The 15751-nt window shown below is 41.3% G+C and overlaps 2 protein-coding genes across 6 annotated transcripts; both read right to left on the bottom strand.

The window, feature by feature from the left end:
* Window positions 1-761: 761 nt before the first annotated feature.
* On the bottom strand, window positions 762-8605 carry LOC115252942 (structural maintenance of chromosomes protein 6). Its single transcript, XM_029849429.1, has 27 exons — window positions 8462-8605; window positions 8059-8223; window positions 7818-7950; window positions 7306-7411; window positions 7097-7233; window positions 6908-6969; window positions 6207-6287; window positions 6023-6124; window positions 5812-5931; window positions 5583-5681; window positions 5261-5407; window positions 5044-5132; window positions 4790-4954; window positions 4514-4692; window positions 4217-4418; window positions 3984-4098; window positions 3671-3831; window positions 3453-3588; window positions 3198-3278; window positions 2903-3073; window positions 2605-2742; window positions 2336-2481; window positions 2125-2250; window positions 1932-2037; window positions 1639-1791; window positions 1451-1548; window positions 762-1277 (listed from the first exon to the last, which is right to left on the bottom strand). Exons 2-27 carry the CDS (start codon window positions 8182-8184, stop codon window positions 1184-1186), a joined length of 3273 nt encoding a protein of 1090 aa, XP_029705289.1. The 5' UTR covers window positions 8185-8223; window positions 8462-8605; the 3' UTR covers window positions 762-1183.
* A 389-nt stretch (window positions 8606-8994) lies between these two features.
* LOC115252941 (adenylate kinase 9-like) lies at window positions 8995-15358 on the bottom strand. Of its 5 annotated transcripts, none has more exons than XM_029849426.1 (25): window positions 15229-15358; window positions 15083-15103; window positions 14852-14970; window positions 14591-14738; window positions 14398-14494; window positions 14222-14295; window positions 13942-14136; window positions 13650-13768; window positions 13379-13579; window positions 13036-13299; window positions 12847-12968; window positions 12499-12718; window positions 12377-12430; window positions 12078-12278; window positions 11726-11944; window positions 11425-11641; window positions 11153-11354; window positions 10908-11054; window positions 10587-10804; window positions 10308-10504; window positions 10099-10219; window positions 9872-9986; window positions 9684-9786; window positions 9445-9559; window positions 8995-9368 (listed from the first exon to the last, which is right to left on the bottom strand). In XM_029849426.1, exons 1-25 carry the CDS (start codon window positions 15269-15271, stop codon window positions 9160-9162), a joined length of 3741 nt encoding a protein of 1246 aa, XP_029705286.1. In that variant the 5' UTR covers window positions 15272-15358; the 3' UTR covers window positions 8995-9159. The 5 variants fall into 5 exon arrangements, 4 of the variants coding, with proteins under 4 accessions (XP_029705286.1, XP_029705285.1, XP_029705287.1 ...); XM_029849425.1 differs by having other exon boundaries at window positions 9872-9970; window positions 10050-10219; XM_029849427.1 differs by having other exon boundaries at window positions 9872-9970; window positions 10050-10219; window positions 14852-14987; window positions 15229-15334.
* Between the last annotated feature and the right edge of the window lie 393 nt (window positions 15359-15751).

A 15751-nucleotide genomic window follows, 5' to 3' on the forward strand; every position in this document is an offset into this window, starting at 1 on the left:
AATTTTAATTTCCCAGAATATCTAATAATTGCACCATCTCCCAAGATATTTACTCAAGTCCCCTTTTTATGATTTAATGCACATGTATGGGAATAATCTAGGGTTGTTTTTATCCTGCTGGGAAATCCAAGCTCAGACGGCAATTTAAAAAATTAGCGAGACTTCAAAAGTATTTAACCACAAGTGGATGTTTGAGTTAACTGCAGAATTTCAAACAGTCCTCCAGATGATTTCTGTGGCTCCAACTCAAGAACATGAAAGCTCATACTGACCTTCCTCACTTTCTTGTACTGTTTCTTTTTCCTCTTCTTCCTCTCCTCCTTCAGCTTGACTCTCTCCTCCTCGTCCACCAGCGGCTCGTATCTCTCCGGCAGGAAGGGAATATGAATTTCTCTGCGCCGTCTGTGGGTTTGTTGTCCATCGCCGTGCTGATCCGTGCCGTCCACATGGCGCTGATAATTCACTTCATGCATGTTTAAACTGACGATGAAGGTCTGGAGTTGCTGCAGCTCTCAGGCATGAAGAAAGATAAGAGTGTCGCTCCTGCTCAGGTCAGGTATGCTGTCACCAGGCGTTATGTGCATGAGTGGAAATGCATTCCACCGGAGGGCTGCTTTGTAGGGGATTTGGCACAGAGCCACTTACAGCACAGGCCACCCCCACCTCCCAAGGATGTCAACTTTAGTCCAGTGTTCTGTCATTTATATCAACAATTAACGAATCTGAAACTCTGAGCACTTGTTAAACAGACTCCCAACCGGTTTTTATCAAACACAATTGGTTTAATGGTCATTAAACATCTAAATGTGGTAGCTTTTATTTACAGTAATAGGAAGGTTTGGGGGGAATTTAAAAGCTCAGATCACCCATTTTCAAACCAACTGGTTCATGCTGGAATATTTAAAAGTATCAATCAAACTGTTCTTTTGCATTAAGACACACTGTGAGACTGTTGGCCAAAGCCTCGTTCACCGTTTGCATTTAAAGGGTACCGTAACTGTGGAATAGATTAAAGATCCAACAGATAACAATGAGTTTCATTTTTCAGATGGACCGGCAGAACTGGAACTGAGTCTGGCATCATTGGCCCATAAATACAGTGAAAGTTACACAACTGTTACTGCTCCTAAATGAATCTAAAAAGAAAATAATTTCCTGAGAACATTGTGACCAGTTGGCACCACTAAGGCCCCTCCTCTTCTTGTTCCATTTGGGTCTGGCCACGGACTGGATCATTCAGCTGAACAATGTGGATACGTTTGCATTCCGGAAGAGAGCTGGGGGGGGCAAAAAAAGATAAAAAGCGGTGCAAAAGATGACTGAGCTTGTGCATCTTTCCCTGGAATCTAAACCAGTCAGAATCATTTATGCATAAATTATTTAAAAGTAAATATCCATTAGCCAGATCAATAAAGGCCAGCTATGTGGTCCCAGTGCATTTAGTGTTTACCTCATGCTTTGTGGGGTGAGGAAAATGAACTGTCTTTTTCTTTGACTGTCTGCCACCTTTAACATCATGGCTATGGATATACTCCGGTTCACCATGTCCTGAGTGGAGGAAGAAGCCGAGGATTCATCAACAACAATACGGACTCAGATAATAAATGAGCCTTCTTGATTAAAGTGGGGTCTTTTTACCATGTAAACGTCAAACTCGTCCAGACAGCGAAATGGTGCCTCCGTGATGGGCCAAAGAGAGAGAACAAAGCAAACGGTGGAGAAGGAGCGTTCGCCTCCAGACAAGCAGCGCATGTCATTCAAGTCAGCCTTGTTTCCCTGACCCGGCTGCACCTAGAGGAGCGGACAAGATCTGTTTTATTAACCTCTCATTGCTTCTTCCAAGTTTCGGAGCAGTTAAAACCCAATTTGGTGTAGTATATTGTGGAGGGAAAATTAGACTCAACATGATAAGAGAGAAGCGTTCAACTTACTGAGACAGAGAGGGTTTCATTCTTGTGGTCAAAGGTCATGTTCCCAGTGAAGCCTCTCTGAGCCAGCATGCTATCAAAGTAGTACTTACAGCGTGCCGAGACGAACCTGAGATGGGTTAGATAAGGGATTAAAAAGAGAAACTGAAATTTACCACAGTGACGTTTTCTCTGGCCATTCTGCACTCCAGCATACCTACGAAGTACAGTGTAGGCGTAGAGCCTCTGGTCCATGACACGATCCAGACATTTGATGAAATTGTTGAGGTTCTTGATCTGCTGTGCTTTGTTCGCGTAGCTCTCCAGAGCTTCGTGATACTCCCTAAACGAGGAAGAATTTAGACACCAAAGTTAAACTCTCCTGTAGAGCACCATCTTAAATTCTGATTGGACTGTGGGTAACCTACCTCACAATCTCTTCCCGGTCACCCTGATGTTCCCTCTGGGTTGCAATCTTGACCTTGAGACGGGTGATCTCGACGTCCAGGCTCCTGGCCGTCCGTCGAACCACCAGCTGTTCTGGACAGATTTCTTTGGCCTTGGCTATAGATTCCTGAACCATAAATAATCTATTAATGAGACTTAATCGAGGCACCTCTATGGCATTTCCAACTTGCTTCTCACAGGATGAATTATTCTGTGTTCTCCATCATTAAAATATTCCTCCTAAATTTACCTGAAGCTCCTTCTCTTTGCTAGCCACATTGTTCTCAAGAGTCTTGATGCTGCAGAGATGTGCATTGCGTCTCTCCTCATAGTGTTTCTCATGATGCTTGCATTTCATCACCTCCTGATCAGTCTTGCTCAGCTCTTCCTGCAGAAGGACCAGAAGACAATGCTAAAGTTGTCCCTCAGTTAAGCTACACCCACAAAATATTGCAAGAAAGACTCGTGAAACATCAAGCAAAATCAGGTAGAAATGTATTCAAATTGAGAAAGTCAGCGAGTCACAATGGAGTCAGCTTAGTTTCTACCTTTTTCACATCAGCCTCCTCAGCTGCTGTGTTTATCAGCTGTTTGTGCTGCTTGTACTCCTGCTCTGCGTTCTCAAAAGCGCTCTTTAGCTCAGCCATCTGCACTCGGGCCTCATCATACTCAACACGCTTAGATGAGATCTTGGCAATGATCTCCTGAAGATCTTCCTCCTGTGACAATGCATTAACAGCAGAATGTCGAGACAAGCATTCTGGTTTATTAAATGCCAAAACATTTATAGGTCATCGAATATGTAATATAGAACAACAAGAATCAAAACTTTTCTATACAGACCAGAGGTCTCAGATCCTCAGACTGAGGTTCTTCCACATTTTTTAGATCTGTGAGTTCCAGTTGAAGCTTCATGGTCTTTTTCTAAAATACATGTAATAACATTAAAAAAATGTGTAAATCTGCAAGATTTTTTTATTTTATATCTTTAAAAATGGAAGGATTTTTTTTTTTTTAATTTTACATCTGATCCGATGCATCTTAAATGTATAAATTTGATATGTCAGACCTGTTTTAGGTACTTTGTGAATGTCGTACCTCGGTTGTCTTCTGTTCTGTCTGGGTTCTTCTCAGCAGATCTTGGTTCTCGCTGATGTTCTTGTCTGTACTTCTTATTTGCTGCTGAATGTGAGCGGCCTGAACTTTCTGGGTCTCCATCTCCCTCTTCAGGTGTCTGAAAGAAAAGCATGGCACTGGGTCATTTTCAAATACTTCGAAATGCTACTTCTTTAAAGAAAATGCACATTCCTACAGACCTGATCCCCTCCTCGACATCTTTGGAAAGGAAGTTGGCTCGGGTTTGGTCAGCGGTGTAACTGCGGTTCGTGAAGATCTGATCTCCTTCCACAGAAAAGGCCGAAGTGCAGTTTTGAGGAGGATTTCTGCCTTGCATCACTCTCCGAGCCTCTGTACGATTCTAAACACACAAAAAAACATATCACATCATGACCTCACACCACTAAATCTAAAAAAAACAAAACAAAACAAAACAATCAAAGACATTTTTACGCACAGCTATACGTTGGAAAGGTATGCATCTTCTAAAATGTGGTTTTCCAGAGAACTCACCTTGATGAGTAGAATGCACTCTATAGCCCTTTGATCTATCAGGCAGTTGGCAACAACTGGATCTTCAATCTCAAGTGCTTGAAGTACAGAGGGATAGTCAGGGTGATTCACTGCCCTGACAGACAACAAACGACAACCATCAACGATGCGTGAGCTTTTATTCTACCAACAACCTTGTTTTCTGTGAAGAATCTAGTCTGCAATTTAAAGAATACGTTAGAACGTGTCCTTACCTTCTGTGTGTGTCATGGACTTTTGGGAAAAACCTGCTGGTGATGATAGCTGGTCTCCTGCCGTGCTGGAGGACTTTGGTCATTAGGCTCTTGAGCACCCGCTCATCAACATAGTTGTCACAAGTGAAGGCCTGCACCAGGTTTTTCAGACATATTTCTATTGACAGGGCCAGCTCTGGGTCCTTCAGGCTAATAAGATATCCTATGGAAAATTCCTCATCAACTTGCAATATTGTCACAGTCAGACAAGTAAATGCACCATCTAATTATTTATGGAAGACAAATGCCAAGGCTTACCCAGAGGTCCACGTGGTCTGTGCTTGAACTGGCCCTTTTTGTGAGCCTCGTCAATGGCGGCAAGAAGAGCCGGCATTTGGTCACCGAAACGTTGCAGGCGATTGGAGCGACTGCTCTCCATGGACTGCAGTTGTCTTCTGTTGGCATCAATGGACTTCTGGAGCCCTTCCAGCTCTCTCCTTTTAAATAGATTGAATGATTTCATTACATTTCAATGAGTCATTAAGCTAACAGGCTCATAAAATAACAACAAGATATGGTAACCCAGGTTCCTACTTCATTTTTCCTTGGCCCTCTATGGCATGGCGATAAGAATGTTGATACTGCTCAATCTGCTGGCCCAGTGTGGAAGTGTGGTGAGTCAGGTCTTCCAGCGCAGCCTCAATCTGTGCAATACGCTCCATCCTGGCCTGGCTCTCTGCTCCAGTGGCCTGGCTAATGCTGGAGGACCAGATGTCAGAGGCAGACAACACACAAATGGGTTTTAAGATGAATACAGCAGAATACAACACAGATGTCCAAACAAGTACCTCAGACTTAGATCATTGATCTTGGAGGACAGTTGGGCCTTATCCTTCTCCAGGTCTCTTAGTATAGCTTTGTGTCTGTGGACTGTAACCTGGCTCAGGCACAGAATGCAAAATTAGAACCTCCTTTTTACATGGATAACCGATTTATATGTACAGCATGGTACAAAAGTGTAAAGTATTCATTTTATGAAGTTCTAATGAGAGTCCAAACACAAACCTCACAGGACTTCAGGTCGGCATTTCTTCTCTGGACCTCGGTTTTAAATTCAGTACATTTGGACTGGAGTTCTGAGATTTGTTGGGTGATCTCTTCCAACTGTTCGTGGCTTTGCTTCTGCTTCCCTTCAGCAACTTCCACCTTTTTCTAAATTATTATACAAAAGAATATTACTGAAGTCTACAATATCAACGTTTTCAAAACAATTCTGTAACTTATCAGTGTGCAGGCAGGAGATAATAAATGCTATTCAATAGTTGATTTAAACACACAAGCAATAGGCCTAAATATAAAAAGCAAAAATAGCTAAACTGAGACTTACTTTCCATTCATCCACTTTCTCATTAAATTTATTTGTAGCACATCTGTCTGATTCCAGCTTCTCTTTCATTGGTTCAAACTCCTTCTCCACTTCCGCAACCTGCATAAATTAATTAAGAATAGTTCTGTGAGCGGTTTATACTGCCAAGAAAAACTTGGTATTACGTTATATGTTAGGAGGAAACAACAGAAATGATTTCCAGAGCAAAAAAACTTGAAGATGAGCTCACCAAAGCCCAAGCCATCTGCTTCTTCAACTCTTCCAGTTTGGTGTACATCTCGTTAACCGATGCCAGGCTCTTGTAACGGTCTTCTTTTTCCAAGAAGTCCCTCTTCAAATCTTTCAAACACTGTTATTTGAATAAAAACGTTTTTTTTATGGCATGTTACAGTAGTTTAGACTTCAAAACAAATAACTAACTGATCCCGAGTCATTCTCACTTCACTGTGCTGTTCGACTTTATCCACTGTGACAGATTTAGTTGATTTAATGTGGACAAAGTCGTCTTTCATCTGCTCCAACTGGGTCGCTTTCATAAAAAACTGAAAGGGGAAAAAATAATCTGTTTAGCAACTGATAATTAGAAACCTGTTTTTGTATTTGACACACCGATAGTTAATTTACCTTGTATTTCTCTGCCCCTCCTTTGGAGTGAAGAAAGTACTTACTCATCTCCTGGGTGAGAATAGTAACTGGATTGTTCACCTTTGAGGGAACAAAAATGTATTCAATGTTATGAAAAAAACACTTTCACAGTCGACCATAAGGTTCTCCTCTCCAAACTGGCCACTTTCAACTTCTCCCGATTAGCGCTACGCTGGTTTGAAGCTCACCTAATAGATGTCAAGATGTTATTGTTAACAACCATATAATAAAACAGGAGCATCTGTCTGGTTTTCTGCATAGTTTAGCTCCTCTTCCACAGAATTAATTCATAAACCAATGCCATAACACTTCCCATAACACTCACTTCCCACCCACATCAAAGATAAACATATAAACTCCAGTTTTACAGCTGTTACATATAATGTGTGGTTGCTTCACTTTTCTTTTAATCTTGATTTAGCTTGTAACTTAGCTATCCTATTACTGTCTTTTTAATTCACTAATTTTTAATTAGTAATATATATGTATTTTTTTTAGGCTGCCTATTATTATCGGGCCAGGGACTACAGCAAGACATTAGTCATATTGGCTAAAGTTGTATTTTTTTTAACTGTTATTCATTCAGTTAATTAGTTTTGGCCTCAAAATAAATCAATAAATTGTTCCAATTTTTGTTGAGGTCATAGAAGCTAAACTGCCTGACACAATTTGGCACATACCTGTATATTATAGTAGTCTAAGATGGTCACAAGGTCTTCCTTTTTGGTTGAGATAATATGACCTATTGGAGGAAAAATAAAAACATGATTATGATCCCGTAACCTTAGAAAAAAACAACAACTTGTCATTACCTAATTACTATTTAAACTACCAGCAGCAGGTGAGAATTAAATATAGATTTACATTACCTGACTGACTTTTCAGTTTATACGTCCTTATTCCCTCACGTGTTATTTTCTGGTCGATAACGATAGCTTGGCCGTAAACTTCAGGTTTGTAGGCATCCTTTCCAATGTTATTCAGGGTTATTGATACAACAGCAAAGCTGAGGAAAGGAAAAAATAGAATTTTACTTTTTCATTTTTAACAGATCTTGCCTTTGAGTTGCAGTGTGTACCTTTCTCCCTCTTTCACAAAGCCTTTCAAGGAGGAACCTCTATTTGTTGCTTGTGCATTACCTCCTAAGGCAACAATGAGTCCAGTCAGAATGGCACTCTTCCCACCTGCACATAAGCAAATAGAAAACATGTTAACAACATACGTACCAACCCTTAACGTCCTGTATTTTGCTTCTCCTCAGACTGACAATCTGATTTTATTAATTAAATTGTCATTTTGAGGAAAACCAGTGTGTTAAAAAGGACTCAAACTGGCAGACCTGCGGTTAAGTAACCTGGTGAAGCCTGTTCCTACATTATCTTAAGTTTACTAAGCAATGCCTTCTGATTTTAAATTTAACAGGCATTTACGGTAGGAGTGGTGTGACTAGAGTTCTCAGTATTAAAATCAAGATGAGAGAGAGCAATGAACGTAAATAAAGCCAAGTTACTTAACTAAATATGGTTGGAGTTGTGGTAGTTTTTTTTAGTAGCCATTTTTTATAACATTGGGTGAATAAAAGTGACTCACTTCCATTCTTGCCAACAATGAAGTTGACATTGGATCCAAACGCAAACGGGCCGAGGTTAGCGTGGCACATGAAGTTATTCAGTGTGATGCTTTTTACAATCCCCACATCGCTCACATCACCACTGGGCAACACCTACAGAGATCAATGGGTCATAACTGATGCACCAATACACTACACGTGGATGATGGGTTTTTTTTCTGATAAAAACATGGGGTTCTGCAGCATGTCAATGACAACTACCTGGGGACTCAGTCGTTCAACGTCCTGATCGCGGTCATCAGCATCCTCGCTGTCCTCCTCCTCCTCCACAGGTCTGGCCCTCTTGGTAGACTTGTCATGGGTCGAGATGCTCTTCCTTTTTGACATCTTGCGCACACAGCCTGGCTTATATTGGGGAAAACGAAACTGACGGACAAACAAAGAGCACACATTTGCTCATATCGACGAGCGTTCAGTCAAGAAATTAACTCAAGCAAGATAGAAAAAAAAGAGGTTAGGGTTAAGGTAAGCAATGATATTAAAAGTAGTTGATGGCAAATTAGTTTTTGTAGTATTGACAGCGTATGCAACAAACTAAAAAAAAAACAGTGACGAAGCTGGGTGAACTATTGGTTTAAACTGCATGTAAATCATAGGCTGTTACCTGACGTTCGTAAATGATGTCCAAGGGAAGGGGCCACAAAGACGGGGCAGCTTTCCCCGGAACCGGGACCGAACTCCGAATTCGCGCCCACCCTGAAACTCGTAGTACGGCGACGCAGGGGCGAATTTCTTCTTCGTCTAAAATAGTGGTAGATCCAGCAGCGTCACGGTGAAATACCGCCACCAACTGGACTGGAGGACAAGCGGTAACTCGGAGAAACAAGTTAGGTGGATAAAAAGAAAGGATGAATTAGTTTTATTTTGGAAAGACTTAAGAATATAAGAATTGGCATGGCCTATTCTGACAGACAATGAACACACGTTCATGTTTCAAACGTTCAAGGACTCTATAACCACCTGATATACAGTACATGTACCATAAGGTAATTTGGTCAGTAGTCAGTCCAGTAACATTTTATAAGTTAAAAAAAAATAAATCATTAATTTGCTTGTGAGCCTTGGGTGCCATTGTATATTGTCCTGCAATCCCCACTCCTCTGCCTCCCCAAGCACAAAAAAGCCGGTGAAAATGGATGGATGGGAATAAAATTTATTTGAAGAATGCAAACATTTTCAGAAACAATTTTTCTTATTTGGGGTTGATTTTTGTTTTTAACTTATAATATTTACTTATACTCTCCCAATGAGGTCTGGCAGATATTCACACAAATAAGAGCAGTCTGGATTGAAAACAAGCAGTTAAATGATACTGTTGGGTTTTGGCGAGACTCTCAAAGCCGAAAACCTGTTCAGTTTGAACTCAAAGTCGATGGGCCTTTCATTGGGGGGCTTGTAGTCGCCTTTCATTATTGAGCCGAGGTAGGGGACAAGTGCGCAGTCCTCTTCAAACAAAGCCAACTTCTTTCTGTACTGCTCTCTGTTGCGTGTCGTACTGTTGTGGTTGAACGCTATAAGATATGATGATAAATTCCTTAATTGAAAAGAGAAGTTGATGTGATTATGCGCTTTTTCCATCTAACTCACCTTTCAGATAGAGAGCAACATAGATGAGTGCAGATTTTTGTATATTGATGAAGGGATACTTGGGTTTGAGGCATCCAACAGCTGTCATGGCCTTGATTATTGCTTCTGACACACCCTAAAATCATACACACAAAACCAACCAACCAAATCAAGCCACAGACATACAGCGATGGTGACCAAAAGCCAGCACGATTCAGAAATATGGTAACATTTTTCTTGGATGTTTAACTGTGTCTGACCTGTTCCAGGTAGCCCAATACTGGGAGGGATGTGAGGCTCACAGGTTCACAAACAGGAGGAACCTTCACAGGCAGCTTTGGGATCAAATAGGTTTCAGGAGTCCTTGAGTGACAAACAGATCAATATGTTCAGTTAATTGGCTGAAATCTACATGAATCAAAGATTTGACATGCAAGGATTTGCAAACCTCATAAACTTGTGCCGCTTTTGCTCCGTCTCAAAGAAATAGATCTTTCCCCTGTACTCTGCTGCATAGTTAATCTTTCCTTGAACTAGTGCCTCATATCTGTGGGTAGATTCATCTTAGATGTTAAAAAACACATTTAAAATTAGACTAAGATGGCCTATTAGTTTTAAATGAGTACCTTTGTTTTCCCTCAAGAAAGGTTACTGAGCAGAAACCATTCATCTCACCTTGCTGAGGGAATCTGTTTTTCACCTGGATCTCAGTTAGCTTTGCTGGTAGCTGGTCGGGAGGTTTGAGAGTGTGGGGGCAGCCAGGAGTCACAAACTCATCTGGAGTAAGCAGAAATCTCTGTGGTTGAGAGCAAGATGCATGTTGTTTAGAGTGTGATGTAAACTATGACACATGGATTGATGCTCTTTGTTCAACACTTTCTGACCTCTAGGTGGTTTTTGCCACACATCTTGTAATAGTGCCCCCTGTGCTCAGCTGCGTGGGTTAAAGCTTCATCCTCAGAGCAGTCAAACAGGTGGTGATGTAAGGCCAGGCAGACTGGGCAGTACAGGCCAAACTCTCCAAGGTGACACTGCAGCTCTTTGGGAGTGATGCAGAGTCTGTTGATGCAGGCTGCTTGTCCTGTTAAAATCAAGGAGGGAGAGATTACACATGTTCTCTTACTTCAAGCTTGAAGAGTGGTCAGTATCTGTCAGAATTTTACCTTTGCGTGTTCTCTCAAGGTAGCTGCGGATATATTTCATGCTAATGCTGACTTCCGTTAAAATGCAGTCCCAGATCCACCATTTGCTTTTCAAGCCGCTGACCTGGATCCAATTCTGATACTCTTTCCCGAAGTACCGTCTCACATGCTCGACCTCCTGCTTGTAGCAGGAGCAACGGATGTGAAGGATCTCTGCACTGTTGTGCATCAGGTGAAGCCTGCAGTAAAAGAGCTTTTTTTTTTTGCATACATTTTGAAGGTATGTACACGAAAATGCAAAAGGTTGTGATTAATAGTAATGAAAGATGCAAATGCTCTGACTTTTTAGGCCTCATCTTGTCAGCAAGGCCTCTTTTTAGCACCTCCACTGTGTCGAGCTCCAGTTCTACTATTATCATGGGGGTAATGCTTCGAGATCCCATCAGCTTTGCCTGTTTAAGCGTCATTGGAAAACCATCCAACACATATCTGAACATACCATCAAGCAGAAATAACAAGAAAGTCAAGATTTACATTTCTAAAATACCTCAATTAGCTTAGCAATTAGAGACCTTATGCCATCTTACCCACGAGTGCTGCAGACTGAACTCAAGAGCACCACTTCTAGACACTGGATTGCCAGCTCATCAGGCACAACAAGACCCTGGGTGAGATAATTCTGCATCTGGCCAACCAGATGAGTGTACTTCTGAGTGTTGAGCACCTTTCGCATGACGCTGCCAATGGATAACCGGGCCAAGCCATACTTTTGAGCAAACATCTGTGCAACTAGAGTGAAACATCAAGGCAGTGAATACATGACCCAAAAGATGTTTGAGAAAGTTGTCTTGAGTCTCACCAGTAGTTTTCCCCGATTTTGGCGGTCCAACAACAGCTATTTTAATGGGTGGGGCTGGGCTGGGCTTGGGCTGTCTGAGGTACTTCAAGGGGTTCAACATAAAAGTGTTGCGGTTCCCCACAGATGTAAAGAAGTAGATAAACTGATTCAAAAGCAGGGGATATGAACTGTTGGGAGGCCAAAGCAGTGGGTGGATCATATCCCAATTTTTGTGTTGCTATAGAAAAGCATGAGATAAAATATATGGTGATACATTTCAAAGGTTATTTGACATATGAAGTCATTAATGAATAATGCGGACCTCTACAGGATCCCAGCAGCCAAATCCACTGTGGTGCTTATAAGAAGAGAGCAGCAGATTTTGTGCCAGTGTGCATGAGATTGGATGGGATTTGTGGAAGAGTGACTCCCTGTTTGTCACCAGGGGTTGGATTTCTTGGATAAGCTGACGCTGCACAACCCGCAGTCTTTGAGATGTGTTGATTGTCATTTTTGGGATGTTCTTTTCACTCAAATGCTCCTACAACAGAAGACAAAATAAACAGAAGTACAACAGGCAAATGTATTAAATATGTAGCTGATTCTCTGTTTGTATCCAGAATGACAATAAAGCTTATATTTAGAAAAATCTGGCATTCTGTGTTCTTTTGTACCACAAGTTCAGAGAGGTTTTCTTGATCCGCCGCAAAACGCTTCTCTATCTCTTTCTCCATCCTGTCTGATGCCTCCTCCACAGTCTCCTCCTTTTCTAAATACACTGGATCTTCATCTGGAGGAAACTCTTCATCCAGAATGGCTTCCAAATTATCCTCTACATTGTCTGCAGTGCCTTCCGTCTCATTGTCATTACTTAACTAATATGGGAAATGGACATGTTGGGATTCTTTTGAGATGATGACACCATAACGATGCACTTGCTTTTGCATTTGCTACACTCACCCTTTTTTCTCACCTTTTTTTTATGTTCTTCCCAGAGTTCAGCTCTCCTTTTGGCAATGGTCTCTTCCTAATGGGTAGAACAGTTTGGATGATAAAACCTATAAAAGTCTTCTTATCCAGCTGTTACTGCCTTACCCGATTCTTCTTGTGTAGTTCTCGAAGGATGCTCCTCTGTTTTTCACGCTGTTCGTGCTGGACTTGCCACTTTGACAAGTACAGTGGCAACAGACGCATCTGAACATCTGAGACGTCCACCTCCATTACTACCACCAGGTCAGGGAACAGCTGTTGCTGAATCATGTACTCCAGCTCCTCAGAATTGTTGGGGAAGCCTTCCAAAATAAAACCAGTAGACCTGCCATGTGACAACAGAGGCAGAGTCTTTCAATTTATATTAATGAAGGCATCAAATTGCATATTTCTGATGTGGATTTTGATAAATCTGAATTGTGTTATTATTTTCTGTAATGTGTATTTTTTCACCTGTATGGTTCCTCTTCCCAATATGGTTTGAGGATGTTATCAAGGATCTCTGGACTCAGTGGATCTCTAACAGACAGGTAGGATTTGATGGCTGTTTCCTCCTCAGTCAATATCACTTCCTCCTTTTAAATGATCATCATAATATAATTTGAGATATGTTAATATACAGAGCAATCTAATGTTGCTGACCTGAATTGTGGCAGCAATGTCCTCATCTGTGTCCTCTCCTCTGGCTTCTTTTATCAGGGCTACCAAGAGAGCCAAAGAATCTGCTGCTGCTGAATCCTCCTCATCAGCATGAAGAATCCTTTCCTTAGTTTTGGCAATTATCAGCATTTGAAGAAGCTCCCTGAACTTAATATAGAAGATGTCAAGTTGCTTGGCAAGCCACTCTCCAATGGTGGTCTTACCTGCTCCTCTAGGCCCAAGAATAAATATCCGCAGGGCCGGAGGCTTTAATTAAAAAAAGGAAAAAACATAAGTATTTTTTCCCATAAATGTGACCTTATTTCACTTTACTTGTTAATAGTACCTGAAGAGGGTTGGTCTGTGCAACAAATTGCTTTGGGTTTTGAAGAAAGGAGTCTCTGGCTTCTGGGCTAAAGAAAAAGAAAGTCCTCTCACGGTACCTTGCTGCGATTTTGTCACTACAGCGACACAGCACATTGTGCGTTTTTAAGGCCACGGGGCAGAAATGATAGGTATCGCCAAATAATCTGGATGTCGTGTCTTCCTGTGTTTATGGAGAGGGAGGGGATGTTAAGCACCGCACAAAAGGTGATGAAAAGTTCACATTTCCTCACCTCATTTTTCTCTTCATCTTCACTACTGCCTTTCTCCAGCTCAGTTAAGGCTTTCATATCCTCCAATTCTTGATCCAAGTCCACATCTGACATCTCCCAGGGAACATACTGAAATGGTTCTTCAAGTCATGCAAGTAACAAGAAGATAAAATTAATTTTGTTTACATTATTAACTCAATTAAATCAACATTAACACATACATTATGTAACTACTTGTTTTAATTAATATACGAGATGTGAGAGTAATTTATCTGGATGGAGGGAAGAATGGACACGACTTTTTTGCTCTCACTTTCCATCTGATGGATCATCTCTTGAAGGAGGACCTCAGGGCTCTTGTCACCAATCTCCAGCTCAGAGACAGCAACAGATGGAGGACACTGCATTAGCTCCCACTCATTCACAAACTGCTGCAGCTGCAGTTTACAGTCGTTCATCTCGGGGCCGTCGGGATAACCAAAATCACAGTGATCGAGCAGTGCCAAGCCTTGACACACAGCAAAAAAGATGAAAACAGAGGGAGATTGTTTATCCTGGATAATCATGGGACCCAAATCACAAGACATAAATACCTTTGTTTTCTTCATCCATTGACTTGATTTCTGACCGCTCAGCATCTAGATCTGAGTCTTCCTCCTCTTGTTGGCTGTAATTAGAACAAGTGCACACAACCGCAGCATTAATGGTCCATTTCAGCGATAAGATCCCCCTTCCTAAAAGCACATAGTGTCTTGGCACCTGCACTTACAAGCCAATAGTCTGGTTTTCTGTTTGTTCCCTCAGCATCCTCTTGATCACAGCTTTGTCAATGCTCTCCTTGTTCAACTCATACAGCCTCTTCAGAACTGCTCAAAACATTAAAATGACACATCAATTCTATTAAAGCTCATCATTGATTAGGTTGGATAGAAAATTGTTTGCATTGTTTCTCAGTCTCACACCATGATTTTCATCAGTGTCACTAAGACACAATAGACAGTCTGGCAAGATTCCAGATTCCTGCAAGTCCTGCATTTGGGAATTGGTTCTGGGAAAGTTGTCAAGCACCCAGCCAGGCTTGATATCCCTGTCAGATTCAGCATCTTCAATCTGGAAATATTTTAACAGATTTGAAAACATACTAAATACATTCCAATCACACAATACATAAAACATTATTTAATTAATCCTAGATTTCCTTTATTAGAGATGTTTCAATGTACCTCTTCTACATGCTGCAGCAGTACTTCAGTATACAGACTGTCAGGGGCTGTGCTCATCTGTCTGGCTTCCTCTAAAGCCCTGAGCACCATGTCTTGTACTTCTGGATGATTCTCTGTCACTGAAAACAGCGGAAAACTGACAATAATTTTGAATAGTTCAGAAAAAAGAGGACATGGTATAGCTATCAATTAAAAAAAGCCTTCAAGGGACCTGCTGTTTTAACATCTCACCTTCTGTTGCATCCATTTCATCTAATGAAGAAAAAGGTCAGATAATCAATCAAATGTATTATGATGATATGTTTACAACTATCAAACTAGATTTCTTTGTAGAGTTTTCCAATTGGAGGATTTTGGAGGCAAGTACATTAACTTGCCTGACTCTATTTCCATCGCCGTGCTGATCCGTGCCGTCCACATGGCGCTGATAATTCACTTCATGCATGTTTAAACTGACGATGAAGGTCTGGAGTTGCTGCAGCTCTCAGGCATGAAGAAAGATAAGAGTGTCGCTCCTGCTCAGGTCAGGTATGCTGTCACCAGGCGTTATGTGCATGAGTGGAAATGCATTCCACCGGAGGGCTGCTTTGTAGGGGATTTGGCACAGAGCCACTTACAGCACAGGCCACCCCCACCTCCCAAGGATGTCAACTTTAGTCCAGTGTTCTGTCATTTATATCAACAATTAACGAAACTAAAACCCTGAGCACTTGTTAAACAGACTCCCAACCGGTTTTTATCAAACACAATTGGTTTAATGGTCATTAAACATCTAAATGTGGTAGCTTTTATTTACAGTAATAGGAAGGTTTGGGGGGAATTTAAAAGCTCAGATCACCCATTTTCAAACCAACTGGTTCATGCTGGAATATTTAAAAGTATCAATCAAACTGTTCTTTT

Source organism: Takifugu rubripes, chromosome 16, assembly GCF_901000725.2.
Source record: "Takifugu rubripes chromosome 16, fTakRub1.2, whole genome shotgun sequence".
Lineage (NCBI taxonomy): Eukaryota > Metazoa > Chordata > Actinopteri > Tetraodontiformes > Tetraodontidae > Takifugu > Takifugu rubripes.